This window comes from Tribolium castaneum, chromosome 6 (assembly GCF_031307605.1).
Source record: "Tribolium castaneum strain GA2 chromosome 6, icTriCast1.1, whole genome shotgun sequence".
In the NCBI taxonomy this organism is placed as follows: Eukaryota; Metazoa; Arthropoda; class Insecta; order Coleoptera; family Tenebrionidae; genus Tribolium; species Tribolium castaneum.
Genome location: NC_087399.1, coordinates 3,716,816 through 3,733,632, shown reverse-complemented (window position 1 = coordinate 3,733,632; position 16,817 = coordinate 3,716,816). Strand labels below are relative to the sequence as shown.

The following is a 16,817-nucleotide window of genomic DNA, read 5'->3' as shown; positions in this document are numbered from 1 at the left end:
AAAAAACAGTAAAACTTTATTTTTTATTACCAATGCCACTTAAAAACTTTTAATATAATGACATAAATAAATAACATAAAAAAATGAATAATGAAAAATGTCTAATTAAATGTATTATGAAACTAAAACAGCACGTATAAATTATTAATGAATAATTTCTGGCGTTCCATTTTTTGCTAAAAAAATGAATTTTACTTTTAATTTTTTACGTTTAATTTAATCTTCTGGTCGAAAGTTCAAATTTAAGTATATTAGAACAGCTGAAATTTTTTCAACTTTGTTTTTACAGTAAATTATTGGATGTATTTCAAGTTAAAACATTTCTTTTATCAACTAACTAACAATATGCTCATTAGTTTTTTGGTAAAAAAACACATTCAAAGCAAGTGACACTCATTTTATTTCTAAATACGTAAATAATGTCTGTAGACTTTTTTTCAGCGAACTCCCGATTGTTCTGTTATAAAAGGAATAAATAAAACATAAAAAAATGTTTTTTTTAAATCCCTTTTATCAAATTTCATATTGTATTTAGTTTAAAAACATATAAAAAAATTAAATTAGAAAAAAAAATATTAAAAGAAATGGAAATTAAATAAACTAGATAGTATAAATTTTATTGTAATTCTATGCCATCACAAACAATGAAAATCATCTGATGCATCACGTCAACAGTCAATCCAAATGAGATATAATTTTCTTGATAACTTTAAAAAAGATGCAAAAAATTCACAACAAAAGTTACCATAACATAGCTTATGTATATCATGATTTTTTGTTTAGTTTGGAAATTTATTGTGTACAGACTATACTCAGAATTGTTTAATTTTATTTTCAGATTCTGATTCATTACCATTGTCTATTAAAAAATATTTTTTTTCAATCTTGCATTATGAATTTACGAAATCTATTAAATTGAAAAATGGTGGATGCGCCGGGAGAAATAAAACCACTTGAAACTGGTAAAAACCTTTTATCTTATTGTTAAAACAGGGTGATAATAAACTGATGAAAACTGAAATAGACTTCTAAATGTCTCCATTAAAGCAAAATTGCGCCTGAAAGCCGTCTTTGCGTGTCATAAACCCGTCGCAATTAAACAAAACAATGCCCGCTAACTGCGTCACTCCATTTGCCGCAACAAGGCAACCCCTTTAAACTTCCACTTTCCCGATCCCGTGACGTCATTCGCGACTGTGACCCAGTTTTCACCCGTCTGTAGTTTCCCTGTCCCGAATTCCCGCGCGTCTGATCCCACAACCCTCAGCAATACGCACGCGTCCACCTCTTGTTTATCGACTGATTCCAATTCACGGCAATAGTGATACCATGCGTGTTTGCAATTTGCGTGCTTTCAGGCGTTTATTTCAGTTCCGGTGTTAGATTCGCCAAGTGAGCTTTTGTGTAATTCATTTTCGTCGTTAACACAAGCTTTTATCAGAATCCTGTTGCTGGCGACATGTAGCTTTTTCTCCCAACCACAAACCTCTATTCTCTTAAAACATGAAAGATGAAAGTGGTGTCCAGGAAGCCGCAGCATACCTCCAACACCCATCCGTGGGTAAGTTTTGCAAACGAAATTTTTTAACTTTTGGTTAATGGAATTTTCACAAGGTTTCGGCCTCGTTAGTCGTGCTAGGTTTAGGAGCTTTGGCGCTAGCGGTGTTTTGGATTAGGAAATGCAGGTGAGTTATTAGATTAGAATTGATTTTGGGCTCAATGAAGTTCTTAACTTGTTTGGGGAGTTACGGCCTCGTTAAATAACGCGAGAAGTTGGGAAAATTCGATTTTATTTTTCCGCTGTAAAATTATGACGGGAGAATAGTTAAGTGATAAATGCTTTTTTATGGAGTGCCATAATGTGTTGTCATACATAATCCTTGACAACAAAAGAACAAAGGATAATCATTTTTCAGTCGCTAATTAAATAACTAAATTAAACAAACTACAATGTGTTTTTAAATGATTGTCATCTGGTCGTCTAAATGCCGCTTTACATAATTAATGACACCAAATATTACCTTTCTCCATCAAATAAGCTTCGACAATAAAAGTATAAATAAAATTCAGTTGCATTTTAACGAAATTTTTAAAATTAATTAATTGACAATTTGTGAATTTCCAACTGTCACTTTTGACGTTTATTGACAGAGGATTCATGTGAGCAGAGCGGCACCTTTTTTGCATGTACACCAAATTCAAAGTTAACTAGATGGAAGGAATTCAGTTTGTTTTGAATCCATTTAGCCGCATTACCGCGAATCCTCTCAGCCCCTAACAGCATTAAAGCCTTAGAAAATCGCCGGGCTTCAGTCGCAAGGCCTCTTGGCTCCCGCCAGCATGTTCAACCTTTACCAGAGCATAAATAAGAAAGAGGAGGAGAAAGAGCCTCAAGTGATCGGTCACGAAAGGTTCTACCAGGAGCGAACTTCCCGTTCGGGTTCGCGCCGCAAGAAGCGCGTGCCGCATCGCTCTCACAGCGCTTCGGAGTTTTCCACGGGGGCCTTAAACGCCGCCAACAAACGTGCGGCTTTCCGAAACCGCTGCCAGAGTTCGGAAAATCGCAGCGACGATGGAAAAGTAACTCCCCAAAGAACGGAATCGTTCGCGAGAGTGTTTTTCTCCCGCCGGTATAGATTATCGATAGTTTGAATTAAAAATTGAGATGCTCCCACTCGGGACTTATTTTTAACCGGATTTCAGGTCGTCCGGGGCCCCCAAGCACGAATACAGCGCCTTGAAAACCGAGGGAGGGAATGAGAAGTTCCGGGCCGAGCAGCAGATAAGGAATGGGGTTTTTATGGCTTGTAAGCACTATCTTACGAACAATGAGCGGTACGAGCTGAAGACGCAGTTGGGGGAGATCGGGTCGAGGACAGACAAGCATTGGTATAAATTATTTTCAGAAGTATTTAAATACAAATACAAATACTTTTTTGGCAAAGTAATTAAATGTAATTCAAATACAATTTTTGAAAATGTATTTAATTCCAAATACAACTACATTAGTAATGTATTTAAAAGTGTTTAAATACTTAGTGGGGATTTTGAATTTAAGGATAGTCAAGTATAAACACTAACATTAAAAAAAGTGTTTATTTACATTTTCTTTCGGGAAAATAGTCAGTAGAGCATACAGTCACGATATACCGGGTGTTCAAAAACTGGCGCACCAACTCAATGGAGTGTGGTAAAGAATTGCTTACATATAAAGGTAAAGATAGTAAAAAAATTTTTTTTTTACATTTGCATTAAAGTTATTGATAAATAACGAATTTTAAATAAATGATATGTGGCAACGTTGTCTAACAGTTGTGATCGCAATAGAATTTGATCAACAATAAAAATAAATTATTTTTGAAACGGTTTCCTAGGAAATAATTCCCAGCGTTGGCACATCTACAAACTGTGATTTTTTTAATGAATTTTATTTTTTTTAATTAAAAAAACTGCTAAAGTCTGATGTGAAATTTAAAAATAGTTATTCATCGTTGTGTTAGGAAACGATTACTTAGTGTGAAACATAAAAACATTAAAAAATAATAAAAACTGAAGAAGTTAGCAAAATAAGTTTGTAGCTCCAGATTTTTTAAAATATGACTTTAGGAATTTTTTCAACATTTTTCCCGTAATCTGCACTTGTACAATCATACATCAATACCAATACAAAATTATTTACATGTTCTTAATACTATCTAATTTAATTGAACATTTTCTTGTAACTTCATCAATGGTAGACATTCGTTCTGGATGCTTTCTCTGTAAAAAAAACTCTGATTAATTGCTTTGCAGATAAATTATGAATAAGTTCTTAGTCACTGCGATTTTAAATCGAAATTTAACAAATATTGTTAGGTATGAAAAACTCAGTTCATTCCTTATAAGAAAAAAATAAATAAGTAGGATAATTAAATACTGAGTCAAAAAGTTCGATGTGGCTTTCGGTAATTCACTATAAGTTTTATTAGCACCAACACATAATAAACATTTTGCTGTAATTTTATTTTCTGAAGAGGATATAACTTCGAAAACATCGTTTGTTAAAATGGCGGGCAGTTTAACACTTTCCATAATTCGCTTGTGTTCACAACTCGAGAGTTTAAGACGAACTGAAATTTGTTTTTCATAGTTTGTATGTCCTTTACTTTTTCTATTATTTATAAACGATATTACTGTAGCAGTAACTTGTAACAGTCTTCTATTTGCTGATGACCTTAAGCTTTATAATATCATAAAAACCGGTAATGATTGTCAAGTCTTGCAGAATAACATCAACAATCTCCTCCAGTGGTGCGAAGCTAATAGGCTAAACCTAAATATACCTAAATGCTTTGTTATGTCTTACACAAATAGGAAAATTCCGATCATGTATAGTTATAATGTTAGTGGTCACATTTTACAAAGAACAGACACATTTAAAGATCTAGGAGTTACCTTTGATAACAAACTTTTATTTGTGAATCATATTACAAATATTATTAATAGCGCGTATAAAACTACTATTACTAATTTAAGAGCCTTAAAAGTCTTATTTTTTGCCCTTGTACGCTCCAAGTTAGAATATTGTGCAATTATTTGGTCACCTATATATGCCACACACATAAATAGTATTGAATCAGTCCAAAGAAAATTTTTGAATACTGCTATGGTATATTTCTTTTAAAAATTACCCCGATAGGAGATGTGACCAACTAGTGCTTTTAAGGACATTTAATATCAATTCTCTAGAAGTTAGGAGAATTATCTCAAGTATTGCATTTTTACATAAATTACTAAACAACAAGATTGTCTGTATTGCTCTTGTTAATAAGATAATTTTTCTGGTTCCTAGAATTAACTCACGACATCCCATGACTTTTTACAGTTGCAGTTGTAATACGAATGTTCTATTAAAATCACCTTTATATGTAATGTGTAGTAATTTTAACAAAATTAGCAGTAGTTATGATATTCATTTTCATTCATTTAATTACATTAAAAATCATATAATTAGTTACTTTAGTGGCTAGGTAAAATTTAATTTTAGTTCTTGTTTCTTAATTTATTATTATAGTATTATTATTAGTTTGTTTTAGTTTATTTAAATTATTAGTTTTGCTTGCAGCACGATCATTAAGTTTAAGTTTATTTTCTGTAATTGGGTGTTTCACCTGTTAGAAATAAAATAAATATTATTATTATTATTATTATTAAAAAAATATTTTTTCTCAGAAATAGAAATAGATAATGCAGGAAAAGTCCTCGGTCCCGACAATTCGGATCATCTGTCTACCTGCCTCAGCTTAGGATAAATTCTCCGTAACCCATAAAAGTATTTAAATTTAATTACAAATATTTAAAATTTTGGGGACAATTGTAATTAAATTATATTTGAATTACAAAAAAATAAAAGTATTTAATTACGTACTTTAAATACAGCCCATGTATTTCAAATTCATTTTTTATTGAAATACTTAACAACACTGTAACCAGGAGGTTTGAGGGTGTTTTAATTTTTGTGCAGGTTTACTGTCCAAGACACCACTTTGGGGGCGGAGAGGTTGCTCACGTTAGTGCCCTTACCGTCCATGTGTCCCTTGAACCCTTCCACAACCACGAGAGATACTCTTCTGGTGCTGTTCCGTGGCTTACAACACCCCTACATTCATCCAGTCCTGGACATTGAGTTTTGGGACGCGGGGGCGGCTCTTATCAGTCCTCTGAATCCGTCCGGTAGTTTGAAGGACCTAATCTACGCCAGCCCGTGGCACGAGGACTACGACAAGAAGTACAACACAAGGGGAGACGGATTACCCCTCAGAACGGTACATTTCCGCAGAGATTAAATTTATAATTGTGAATTGAACTTTCCGTCCAGGTCCAGTGTCTGGGCCGCCAGATCCTCGAAGGCCTTCTCTTTCTGCGCAACCGCTACTTCCCGCCCTTCTACCACCTGCACTCCGGCAACGTGATAATCCAGAACGGCGTTGCCCGAATCGCCGGCCTAGAAAACGCCCTTCTGGGGCTCCTCCCTCGGGCGCCCAGCGCCCCCGAAACCCTGGCCTTCGGTTACCTTTTGTTCGAAATGGCAGCCGGGTACGAACTTCCCAAGCCTCCAAGTCCAGCCCACTTGCAGCTCGAGCTGGAGCGAGTCCCCAAAGTGGCCGAAGCCTTGGAGTTGATTTTCCAGACTAGCCGAACTCCCGCATTGGAGGAGTTGGTCTGTTGTGAGTTGTTCCGCGGGGTGGAGTTGCGGGAGTTGCGTGGGGCGAGCATAATTCAAGTGAGGTCGTCGCCGGAGGTTCTGGAGTTGCTGGAGGTGGTGCGGAATCCGGTGCCGCCGTCGCCGTTGAGACGGTAAGTGGCGGCTTGGGGAGGGTGGCTGATGAGGGTTGGTTGCATGCAGACGGCACTTTTCCGATGAGTTAGATCCGTGGTATGCATGGTGAGGGTTTTTTTGAGTTTGGTAGGTGCTAGGGGTAGGTATTTAGAGTGTGTTTTATTCTAGCAAAGATGTAGTCGTGATAATAGAAGACAGGCGACTAGAAGACATTATAGAAGAAGACAACGAAGATAGTGATGCAAACGACGCCAGTGATAATCGGTAGTAGAATCGTTGGTTGTGGCATTTAAATGCTTAGAGGGTAGTTCAGTAGTACCATTTAAATGCTGCCTCTCAATTACGCAATGTGTGCTGTGTTCAGGCTTTAATTGGGTGTTATTTCGTGGCCAAAGTTTTGGACCAACCTCATGTTACAAATTACTAAATGTATTTTCATATAAATCGATCGAATAATCAAAAGTGAGCAATTCCAGCACTGTTTCATATTTTACTATCGATTTACGTAGAGTATAGCAATAATTTCCTGTATTGTAGAGTTTGTAAGTGGTAGGAATCAAAACACCAGACTTCTCCCTTTGTCCCTTTTTATTGTAAACGGACCGTCCTTTAGGACTAGAAGGCAATACTTAATGGCAGAAAACATATCCATTACCGTCCTAGCGTGACTGTCAATTGTTCTGTTTATAGATTACCGTTAATTAAAGCACGGAAAAAGTTCTTTAGGAGAAGCAAATTTCAAATCAAACACTTCAGTTCCGTCAAACATGGGCGTAAGACTTTCGTGAAATTGTTAATACGACAATCACACCGATAATGTCAAATGCAATATATTAGTCAACGAGTCTTTCTTTTATGTGTAGGCGTGTAATTTCTACTGTTATTTCAATAAAATTCACTGCAGTTAAAATGGCTTTTATTTCAACACCAAACAGGTATTTTATTATTCAAACAGTCGGTACCTAATGAACAAAACCCGCACGTTTTGTTATCAGAGATAAGAAAACACAAATATTAAAATAAGCAAACGTGAAACGACTCCACAGCGTTTGTTATTCCAGTCGCAATCACGCCGAGTGATTTTTGTACGAACTGATAATCAGTAAGCACACTCAATGATCCCCACTATCAGCTCCTCTTACATAAACATCTCTATCACGCATCGTTTCCCAATATCATCCCAACTTGTGTGAAAGTCAAAACGAACAAGACCTCAAACCATTTAGTTAGTCAAAATGAGTACGCAGCCGAAAACAAACCTCCTGGACTACATCAGTAGTTTGGACATTACAGCCAAACCGAAATATCTGCGGCTAACGGGAATCGTGTGTACGATCGGTACGTTTTTTCTACGTATTAGGTGTTTTTCCCAATGGGATTTTAGGACCAGCATGCCAGAAGGTAGAGATTTTGGAGAAAATGCTCGAAGCTGGAATGAACGTGGCACGTTTGAACTTCTCTCACGGTACTCACGAGTACCACGTCGATTTGATCAAAAACATAAGGACCGCTGTGGACAACTACAGCAAGAGAATAGGCCGCTACTGCCCCCTTGCCATCGCCATCGACACCAAAGGCTCCGAAATCCGAACTGGAGTACTAGAAGGGGTACCAAGTCACTACCACGTCATTGGACATTACACTAACTTTTTCAGGGCATCTCTGCCGAAGTGGTCCTGGAGAAAGGGTCAAAAGTGACCGTGACAACCGACGAAAAGTATGCCAAAAAGTGCACCAAGAGCGTCATCTACGTCGATTATAAAAACATCACCAAGGTGCAGAAACCCGGAAACCAGATTTTCATCGACGACGGTTTGATTACCCTCAACTGTGAGAAAATCCAAGGCTCGGAGATCACTTGCTCGGTTGCCAATGGGGGAAAACTGGGGAGTAGTAAAGGGGTGAACCTGCCAGGCGTCGAGAAAGACCTGCCCACGGTTTCGGAAAAGGACAAGAAGGATTTGAAATTCGCAGTTGAGCAGAACGTCGACTGTGTTTTCGCCTCGTTCACACGAAACGCCGAAGAAGTGCGCCAGATTCGCTCCATTTTAGGCGACAGCAACATTCGGGTGATTGCCAAGATCGAGAACACGCAAGGTGTGAAGAACATGGACGAGATTATTGAAGCTGCCGATGGGATTCTCATCGATCGGGGCGACCTGGGGATGGAAATCTCCTTCCAGAAGGTGTTCCTCGCCCAGAAAGCCATCATCGCGAGGTGTAACAAAGTTGGAAAGCCCATCATTATCGCCACCCATTTGCTGGAATCAATGGTTGATAAACCAAGGCCTACGAGAGCCGAGAGCTCGGATGTGGCCAATGCTGTACTGGACGGTGCCGACTGTGTGATGCTAGCAGGGGAGACGGCCAAGGGCTTGTACCCTGTGGAGTGTGTGGAGACCATGGCTTTGATTTGCAAAGAGGCCGAGGCAGCGGTGTGGCAAAAACAGCTCTTTAACGACCTCAAAAGCCAGGTTTTTACCCCGTTTTTAGTAAAACTACGTACTAAACATTTTTTAGCCTAAAGTACCGCTTGACATCGTCCAAACTACCGCAATATCCACAGTTGAAGCCTCGATGAACTCGCTAGCCACGGCCATCATCGTGGTCACGAAAACGGGAAAATCGGCACAATTGTTGTCAAAATACAAGCCAAAGTGCCCGATTATTGCAGTGACGAGGAATGCGCAAGTTGCGCGCCAGTTACACTTGTTCAGGGCGATTATGCCCTTGTATTTTGACGGTGTGTGTGATTTTAAGGGTGAGGGTGATTGTTACGTGTGGGTTTTGCAGGCCAAAGCCCAACCGAGTGGTTGAAAAATGTGGAAGTCCGGGTTAAAGCCGGAGTTAGTTATGGAAAGTCGTTGGGGTTTGTTAAATCAGGGGATACTGTAATTATTGTGACGGGTTTGCATCAAGGGCCTGGCTCTACAAACACTCTTACGTTGATGTGAGTTGGCAGAAATGTGTGTTTAATTATTAAATGTTTGTTTACAGGACTGTCCAATGAGGTTGAGTGTTTTGGGTTTAGTATTGTGTTGCTAATTAAAACTGTAATAATGTTGTTAATTTAAAACGTTGTTTTTTTAATAATTCTGCTTATTAAAGCTAGTGATTATTGACGATTGTCCCTAATTGTAACATAACATGCGTAATAAAGTAATTGTATCGATTGGTTAAGCAACCAACGATACACACAAACAAAGTTTGAATTTGTTTTTCGCTTTATCTTATAATTAGTTCCATTGTTCCCATTAGTGTATTTACGATAATTGTTACGCTAAACAGTCTCATGATCAAAATAAAAATACTGTTTAAATTACCTCAAGTTTTACTTTTCGTGTTGCTTAAAATTTTTGTTTTTAATGCACACATTTTTTTTATAATTGAAAAAGTAAGTCATCAAAGGATTCATCTAAAGTTTGAAGTTATGTATCACCTTTACGTTTATCTCGTTTTCTCTCAAAACAAAAGGTGTTTTCCCTTTATTAGGATGTGCTCTTACGTTTACAATTTGGCGTCTTTACGTACTTTTACCTTTTGCCGCATTATTTTCTTATTTCTCTCTGTTTTATGCTCCGCTTTACGTTTATACCTTTATGTGTTCTCTCAATCTCTCATTTTTGTTTACGTGTTGTTTTACTTACCTTTTCTACACTTTTTTTCATAGAAAAATTGTTGCCGTGATCCGGGTTCGAACCCCTGACCCCCCTGGTCGTAAGTGGCGCTTATACCACTGGGCCACCGGGACCCAGGTGCTGACCGTCTTTTGCAGATATTTTAACACAAACTTTTTAAATAAATCAACATTACAAACTATATAATTGCAATAATTCACCTAAAACGCAAATACTTTCAGTTCAAAAGTCGGCGAATTAGCTCGAGAAAACATTTTCTTACACTTTTTTTCAATTTAATTCTCTAATTTTTCACCAGATTTCATCAAAAGATACCGGGCGTATAAGTTGATTCTACAATTTTAACATTGTTTTTACCTTTTTTGTGACTTTCAGCACGTTTTCGACCGAAAATGGACATAATTTTTCCAAAAATCACCAAAGTTGTATATTTTCTAGTCAAAAATAATGGACGTGCGCAAATCCTATTGGATTCGCAGTGGCCATGACTTTTATTAACAATGTTTTTCGGGACTTTACTAAACAAACTCAGTTAACTAAAAATTTTTAAACATAAATTAAATGTTTTCGTATATTTTTTTATAATTTAAGAAATAATTATCTAAGGATTCAACGGTAAAGTTTGAAGTAATGTTTCACCTTTACGTTCATCTCGTTTTCTCTCAAAACAAAAGCTATTTTCTCTTTATTAAGATGTGCTCTTACGTTTACAATTTGGCGTCTTTACGTACTTTTACTTTTTGCCGCATTATTTTCTTATTTCTGTCAGTTTTATGCTCCGCTTTACGTTTATACGTTTATGTGTTCTCTCATTCTCTTATTTTTGCTTACTTGTTGTTTCACTTACCTTTTCTACACTTTTTTTCATAGAAAAATTGTTACCCTGATCCGGGTTCGAACCCCGACCTTCCCCGTCGTAAGTGGCACTTATACCACTGAGCCACCAGGCCCCAGGTTCTGACTGTCTTTTGCAGATATTTTAACACAAACTTTTTAAGTAAATTTGTCAAAAATAAAAATACGATCACTATATAATTAATTGAAACCAAATATTTTACTATCCAAGTAATCTATAAAATGTAATGTTGGTTGCTTCAAAAAAATTTTCAGGCTCATTATTACTCATGAACCAGTCTGTATTTGTAGTCCGCATTGTTGCTTGCCTATATTGAACATAAAGCTTGAAGTCACTTTCCTGAATGCGAATTAAATTTTGTTTGCAATTAAATGTTTAACAAATTTTGTGTTAAAAAATTAAACGGTGAGCTCTAATTGAATTCTCTGATAGTGCCATTCATATTTACTAAAGCTATCACAAATTACATTTCTGTTCTCACTTTGTGGTGCTTTTTTAATGATTAATCTTTCCCCAAATCAGTCACTTCCTTCAGCAGAGTAATGTACGAAAACACGGCTCTTTGAAACTAGCGATTCAAATTAGAACACAATTGCGAAACATTTTTTACTCACAGCAATGAAAGACGGTGCAATCATCGTGAAAAAATTCCCAGCTTTGGTTGAAACCATCCTTTTCACTCTCATTTGAACAAGAATCAACATTTTTTGATACGTAACGTCGCACAAATACCACGGACATTCGTACAAAGTCCACAAAAAATCAGCGTTCTGAAATATTTAATTGAGTGTGAATTATTTAAATAATGACAAACCTCAGTCAAAATTTGCCCACTGTACGTGTGTATAAACAGCTCGGTGCTTCCGAAACAAAAGTAATTGCAAAAACCCAACATTAGGGTCCTGTCGGTTGACTAAAAATTTAATTAAAGGCTAAAATATAGTTTCGTGAACAAAATACTCACAATTATGATGTTAAAACCGATGAAAATCAAATTGAAAACGATCGCCGAAACTCGGATTAGTAAAAATGTGTTCAATATTTTATTCAAGTCTTCGCAAAATCTCAACAGGAGTTTGTGGTGTTTTATGTTTCGTTTCAGAAACGCCCGATTAAGAGTCTGAAATTTGGCGTTGTTTAGAATTTTAAAAATATTACCGTATTTTATGTAGAATGACCGAAACCTGGAAAAAATAATATTTTAAATTCCAAAAAACCAAACAATCTTACTCGTGTGTTTTAATGTCTTTGCTGAAGTTTTGGACGATTGATTCCTCGGCCCCTAATTTTATGAGCGATGTGTAGAAGTTATTTTTGAAATTGCTGGCCAGGATTTTGAACTGTTGTCCGATTATTATTGTTATGCAAGGGAAAAACATATCGGAGGCCCCGTAAATAATTGCCAAGGTTATTAGACAGAAAACTTGCCACAGGTATGTTATTTCAAAAACTGGAGATTTGTTGTAATCGTAGGGAAACCAGGCCGGCATTGGCATTTCTCTAAAAGAAAATGGTTAAGTCCTAAAATTTGAATTAAAATTTCAATTACAAATTTCCAGTCGCTATGGCTAAAACTACAGGGACCACTGAACCAACAGCCAGGCTTGAAGTCCACACATATGCCAGTTTATCGGATAATTCGCTCGCCTGGTCCATTGAAATTTTTTCAATAACATTATCTGTAGCCCTGTGAAAATTTTTATTGATATTTGTTACAAGTGCGACCATATTTTGCCAATTTTTGTAAAACACTATAAAATAAAAAAACGTGGTTGAGTAAAAAACTGCAAAAATCAAACTTTTCGTTAAGTTATTTTGCAAAAAGTCTCACTTACCTAAACTCATTATAATCATAGCCTCTTGCACCAAATCGAACGGATTAATGCAAACGAAAACAAAACATTGAATAAAGCCGGTTACGAAAGTTAGGATGAAAAAAATCGCCCAAACTGCGTACAAGATTTTTTTTATTTTCGGATTGTTGGAGTCAATTGGGTACAAAACCGCGCATTTAAGGGTGAAAGTCGCCCCCGTGAGGTACTCCAGTTTTGCCATTGTCGCCACAAATGACGTGTTGGCGGCAAATGGAGCTTTAAATAGTGACAAGTTTAAAGTGGGTCAACGGTGACAAGCAAAACGTGTAATTAACAAAGAAGAATATGTATAATTATGATCGAAAAATTTGTCGAAGAGGGTGTCACGCTGGGATGGTCGGCAATTAAAACTTGAGCTAATTGATAAATAAGTCAGGGAAAAGGTGATTTTATAAAAGTTAAAAATCTGACAAAAAAATATTTTTTGGAGCAGAAATTTTTTAAAAACTAAAAATAGTTATAGCTAAAAAGGCCTAAAACTTAACTAGCTCTTTGAATATTTTTTGAATCTGCAACTATTTGTAAATTAATAATGAAATAATCTGACAGTGATAAAAATGGTGGATGCGCCGGGTTAGTTAATTTAACTTAATAAACTGTTTTTTTTTAGCTTGAATTACAGTTTACCGATACATATCTGTTAATAAGTTAAAATTAAAATAATTAATTGTTAATACGAAACATTAAAAAAATTGCTTTGATAATTTTGGCGTTTCTGTTAACGAACAGAAAAAAATGCGATAAAATAAAACAAGTAAAGCAGTGTTGGTGCTTTATTCCATAATTAAAAAAATAAAAATCAGAACAGCTTTTTAGTTTATTTTTTTAAAGTTTAAAGTGGGTCAACGGTGACAATCAAAACGTGTAATTAACAAAGAAGAATATGTATAATAATGATTAAAAATTAGTTGAAGAGGGTGTCACGCTGTGATGGTCGGCAATTAAAACTTGAGATAATTGATAAATAAGTCAAGAAAAAAGTGATTTTATTAAAGTTAAAAATCTGGCAAAAAAGGCGCCAAGCTTTAAATCAAAAAAATTTTTTTTGGAGCAGAAATTTTTTAAAAACTAAATAGTTATAGCTGAAAAGGCCTAAACTTAATTAGCCCTGTAATTTTTTGTTGAATCTGCAACTATTTGTAAATTAATAATGAAATTATCTGACAGTGATAAAAATGGTGGATGCGCCGGGTTAGTCAATTTAACTTAGAAAACTGACACACCAAACATTATAAAAGAATTTGCTTCGATAATTTTGGCGTTTCTGTTACATAAACGAACAGAAAAAAATGCGATAATATAAAACAAGTAATGCAGTGTTGGTGCTTTATTCCATAATTCAAGAACTTGAAATCAGAACAGCTTTATAGTTTATTTTCCCCTATCAGTTAACTCCTTCAAGAGCGCTATATACGATCCGAGCGATTTCATGAACTGAAATATCAATTTACTCACATAAAAGCAATAACAATCGGCAAACTTACTGTTATGTACGAGGAAGCGGACATTGTAAAGTAATTGCCAGCTTTAACGTTCACAATTTTACTCGCCCGCATTTGGACAATGTGAAATGTTCGCTGAAAATGCACGTCACACATGTACCATGGACTTTCATAAAGCGTCCCAACAATGTCGGCATTCTGAAAAATATGAAACATAAACCGTTTTAATTAAATTAACGAACTTTGCGAAACCTGAGTTAGGACTTGACCACTGTAAGTATAAATCAACAGCTCGATACTTGTCGAAACCATGTAAGAGCCCAGTCCAAAAATCATAGCACGGTTACCTGTCTGGTATTAAAAAATTAACATTTGTTACACAACAAAATTTGTCAAAATTACTGTGATTAAGCTAAAAGCCATGAACAGTGTGTTAAAAATCGCCGCTGAAACTTTCCCCATCAGAAAAATACTTAAAATATCGCTAACATCGGCACAATATTGCAGTAATTGTTGGTGGTGTTTGACGTTCTTTCTAAAATAGCGTGCGTTATTTTTCTTAAACTTGGCACTGTTCATAATTTCGAAAATTTCTTCATTAAACGAGTCATTGTGTAAGTTCTTGCTGAATATTTGAACGATTTTTTCCGAAACTTCTGAATCAACTAACGCCCTGTATACATTATTTTTGAAATTACTGGCCAAAATTTTGAATTGTTGACCCAAAACAATTGCAATACAGGGAAAAACCAAGTCAAGGACGGCGTAAATTAAACCTAAATTACTTATGCAGAATATTTCCCAAATGTATGTTAGTTGGAAGTAGGGGGTTTTGTTGGGGTCGTATGGGTACCAAACCACCATTGGCAAATTTCTGAAAGTTGTTTTACACAAACTGTGCAAATTTAAACCGGGACGTACTTGTTTCCGCCAAGTAGTGACGCAATCATTGGCATCAAACTGCTAGCAATGCAGTTAAACGTCCAGTAAAAAACGAATTTGTCTGATAATTTTGACGATTTTTCCATTGTGATTTCTTCGATTTTGTTGTCGGTTTGGTCGAGACATTTTTGGTTGAAATCCTTAACAAAACGTGACAGTTTTGTGCGTTTGGTGTAGAGAAACGTAAAATTGATAAATAGGGAAAAATATATGGCTAGAAAATTTAATTATTTCGCGACCATATTTTAAAGTACTCACCAGTATTCATTATGATCATGGCTTCTTCAATTAAATTAAACGGCGTTTTGTATAAATACATCGAGCATTGAACAAACGTTAAAATGAACGACAGCACGTACAATAAAGCCCAAACATAATACAAGCATTTTTTTGGCCACGATTTCACAAGTGGGTACAAAAGTGACCATTTTAGTATAAGAACAATTCCTTTGAAATATTTCAGTTCTGCCATAATCACCCACTATTAATTTGGAGGCCTAATAGCGGGCTATATACGAGAAAGTTGATTTAAAAATGCATTAAATAAGACTTGGACTATAATAACAGTGGAGTTATGGTAATTATGTCCAAGATTTTTCTTTAAAACTTGCTAGTAGTTAGAGTTAAGCGCCCTGAATTAGTAATAGATGTGTTCTAATGAGGACAGATCGGGTTTCTAAAAATGGTGGATGCGCCGGGAAAACCAATATCTTCTGTTTCAGTTCTTCAAGTTTTATTATATGATTTAAGACTTGATTCTCCCGAGTATTGAATTTAGGATGTTATTATCCGAGTAAGTAGATAAAAGAAAGTCGCCAGTTTTATTTCACAAGACTCGAATACACCTGTGACGTCTATCACTTGATATTGCGCCGTTTTCAGTTGAATAAATTCGAACGGTTCTCACATTTTGTTGGGTTTATCCCAGGAATTGTTTATTAAAAAAACGTAGCCACCAATTCTGTTACTTAAAAATGGTGGATGCGCCGGGATAATTTCATTTCCAAAATGTTGGATCAAAACTCGCATTTGTTTAATTAAACGTTTGGTTTTAAAAGTTTGATTTCGGAACTTTTGTTTATCGACTAGTGAAGGGGCACTTACCTTTGATACGTTTTGTTTTGCTTGAATTTCCGTATAAAAATGAAAAAAATCTTCAGTAAAACACGAATCAATAGTGGACGAAACAAAATGTTTACATTCATTCGTCTCAAAATTTTTTTGGGGAACAATAAACCAAAAATTGTGGATTAGACAACCAGCAGTGCGCCTTGTTGGTTGCCTATATTAACGTTTTACATTCCAAATGAATGTTTTGTTCATATTTAATTATTCTTCATTGTTAAATAAGCCCGACTTTGTTTGTGTTCTGTTTTTGTTTTTTTTGAGTTGTTTTTCTATTCAGTATTAGACTAAACACGCATTTTTCTGGAGTAATTAAAATTTTTATATGGTCTTGTTATTGATATGTGGGTCAAATTAAAACACGCAAAAGTAACACATTTTTCGGATATGGAGATAATTTAGTCATAAAATATTGAATGGAAATTTTTGAAGGGCACATAACAAAAATTTTCGCCATTGTTTTCGCGTTATTCCAACAAATAAACACTGGTCCCTGACCTGTACGACTGACATTAAAATGATTCAATGTTTACAATAAATGAGTGAATATTTTATGCAATTTTTCGCGAGGGCACAAACTAACTGGATCTGTTTCGATCACTTCCAGCATATGCATAAACA

The 16,817-nt window shown here is 35.7% G+C and overlaps 4 protein-coding genes across 13 annotated transcripts; 2 read left to right on the top strand and 2 right to left on the bottom strand.

The window, feature by feature from the left end:
• The first annotated feature begins 1,286 nt into the window (after positions 1–1,286).
• Slob (Slowpoke binding protein) lies at positions 1,287–7,229 on the top strand. Of its 8 annotated transcripts, XM_015982774.2 has the most exons (7): positions 1,287–1,561; positions 1,615–1,685; positions 2,704–2,889; positions 5,504–5,804; positions 5,858–6,336; positions 6,386–6,424; positions 6,488–7,229. In XM_015982774.2, the coding sequence occupies exons 1-7, from the start codon at positions 1,511–1,513 to the stop codon at positions 6,585–6,587; spliced, it is 1,227 nt and encodes a 408-aa protein (XP_015838260.2). In that variant the 5' UTR covers positions 1,287–1,510; the 3' UTR covers positions 6,588–7,229. The 8 variants fall into 8 exon arrangements, with proteins under 8 accessions (XP_015838260.2, XP_064213434.1, XP_015838257.2 ...); XM_064357364.1 differs by lacking the exon at positions 1,615–1,685; XM_015982771.2 differs by lacking the exons at positions 1,287–1,561; positions 1,615–1,685 and adding an exon at positions 2,174–2,630.
• Positions 7,230–7,374: 145 nt separating this feature from the next.
• Positions 7,375–9,531, top strand: LOC655824 (pyruvate kinase). 2 transcript variants are annotated; one of them, XM_961335.5, is made up of 6 exons: positions 7,376–7,657; positions 7,704–7,927; positions 7,975–8,793; positions 8,840–9,062; positions 9,113–9,269; positions 9,317–9,531. In XM_961335.5, the coding sequence occupies exons 1-6, from the start codon at positions 7,555–7,557 to the stop codon at positions 9,327–9,329; spliced, it is 1,539 nt and encodes a 512-aa protein (XP_966428.1). In that variant the 5' UTR covers positions 7,376–7,554; the 3' UTR covers positions 9,330–9,531. The 2 variants fall into 2 exon arrangements, with proteins under 2 accessions (XP_015838256.1, XP_966428.1); XM_015982770.2 differs by lacking the exon at positions 9,317–9,531 and having other exon boundaries at positions 7,375–7,657; positions 9,113–9,273.
• Positions 9,532–11,294: 1,763 nt separating this feature from the next.
• On the bottom strand, positions 11,295–13,006 carry LOC656117 (olfactory receptor 18). Of its 2 annotated transcripts, none has more exons than XM_962666.3 (7): positions 12,649–13,006; positions 12,363–12,564; positions 12,044–12,313; positions 11,778–11,997; positions 11,628–11,726; positions 11,428–11,583; positions 11,295–11,381 (listed from the first exon to the last, which is right to left on the bottom strand). In XM_962666.3, the coding sequence occupies exons 1-7, from the start codon at positions 12,866–12,868 to the stop codon at positions 11,316–11,318; spliced, it is 1,233 nt and encodes a 410-aa protein (XP_967759.1). In that variant the 5' UTR covers positions 12,869–13,006; the 3' UTR covers positions 11,295–11,315. The 2 variants fall into 2 exon arrangements, with proteins under 2 accessions (XP_967759.1, XP_064213523.1); XM_064357453.1 differs by having other exon boundaries at positions 12,363–12,597; positions 12,649–13,004.
• A 908-nt stretch (positions 13,007–13,914) lies between these two features.
• LOC656205 (olfactory receptor 9) lies at positions 13,915–16,813 on the bottom strand. Its single transcript, XM_962748.4, has 5 exons — positions 15,051–16,813; positions 14,532–15,003; positions 14,382–14,480; positions 14,172–14,327; positions 13,915–14,121 (listed from the first exon to the last, which is right to left on the bottom strand). The coding sequence occupies exons 1-5, from the start codon at positions 15,155–15,157 to the stop codon at positions 14,059–14,061; spliced, it is 897 nt and encodes a 298-aa protein (XP_967841.2). The 5' UTR covers positions 15,158–16,813; the 3' UTR covers positions 13,915–14,058.
• Between the last annotated feature and the right edge of the window lie 4 nt (positions 16,814–16,817).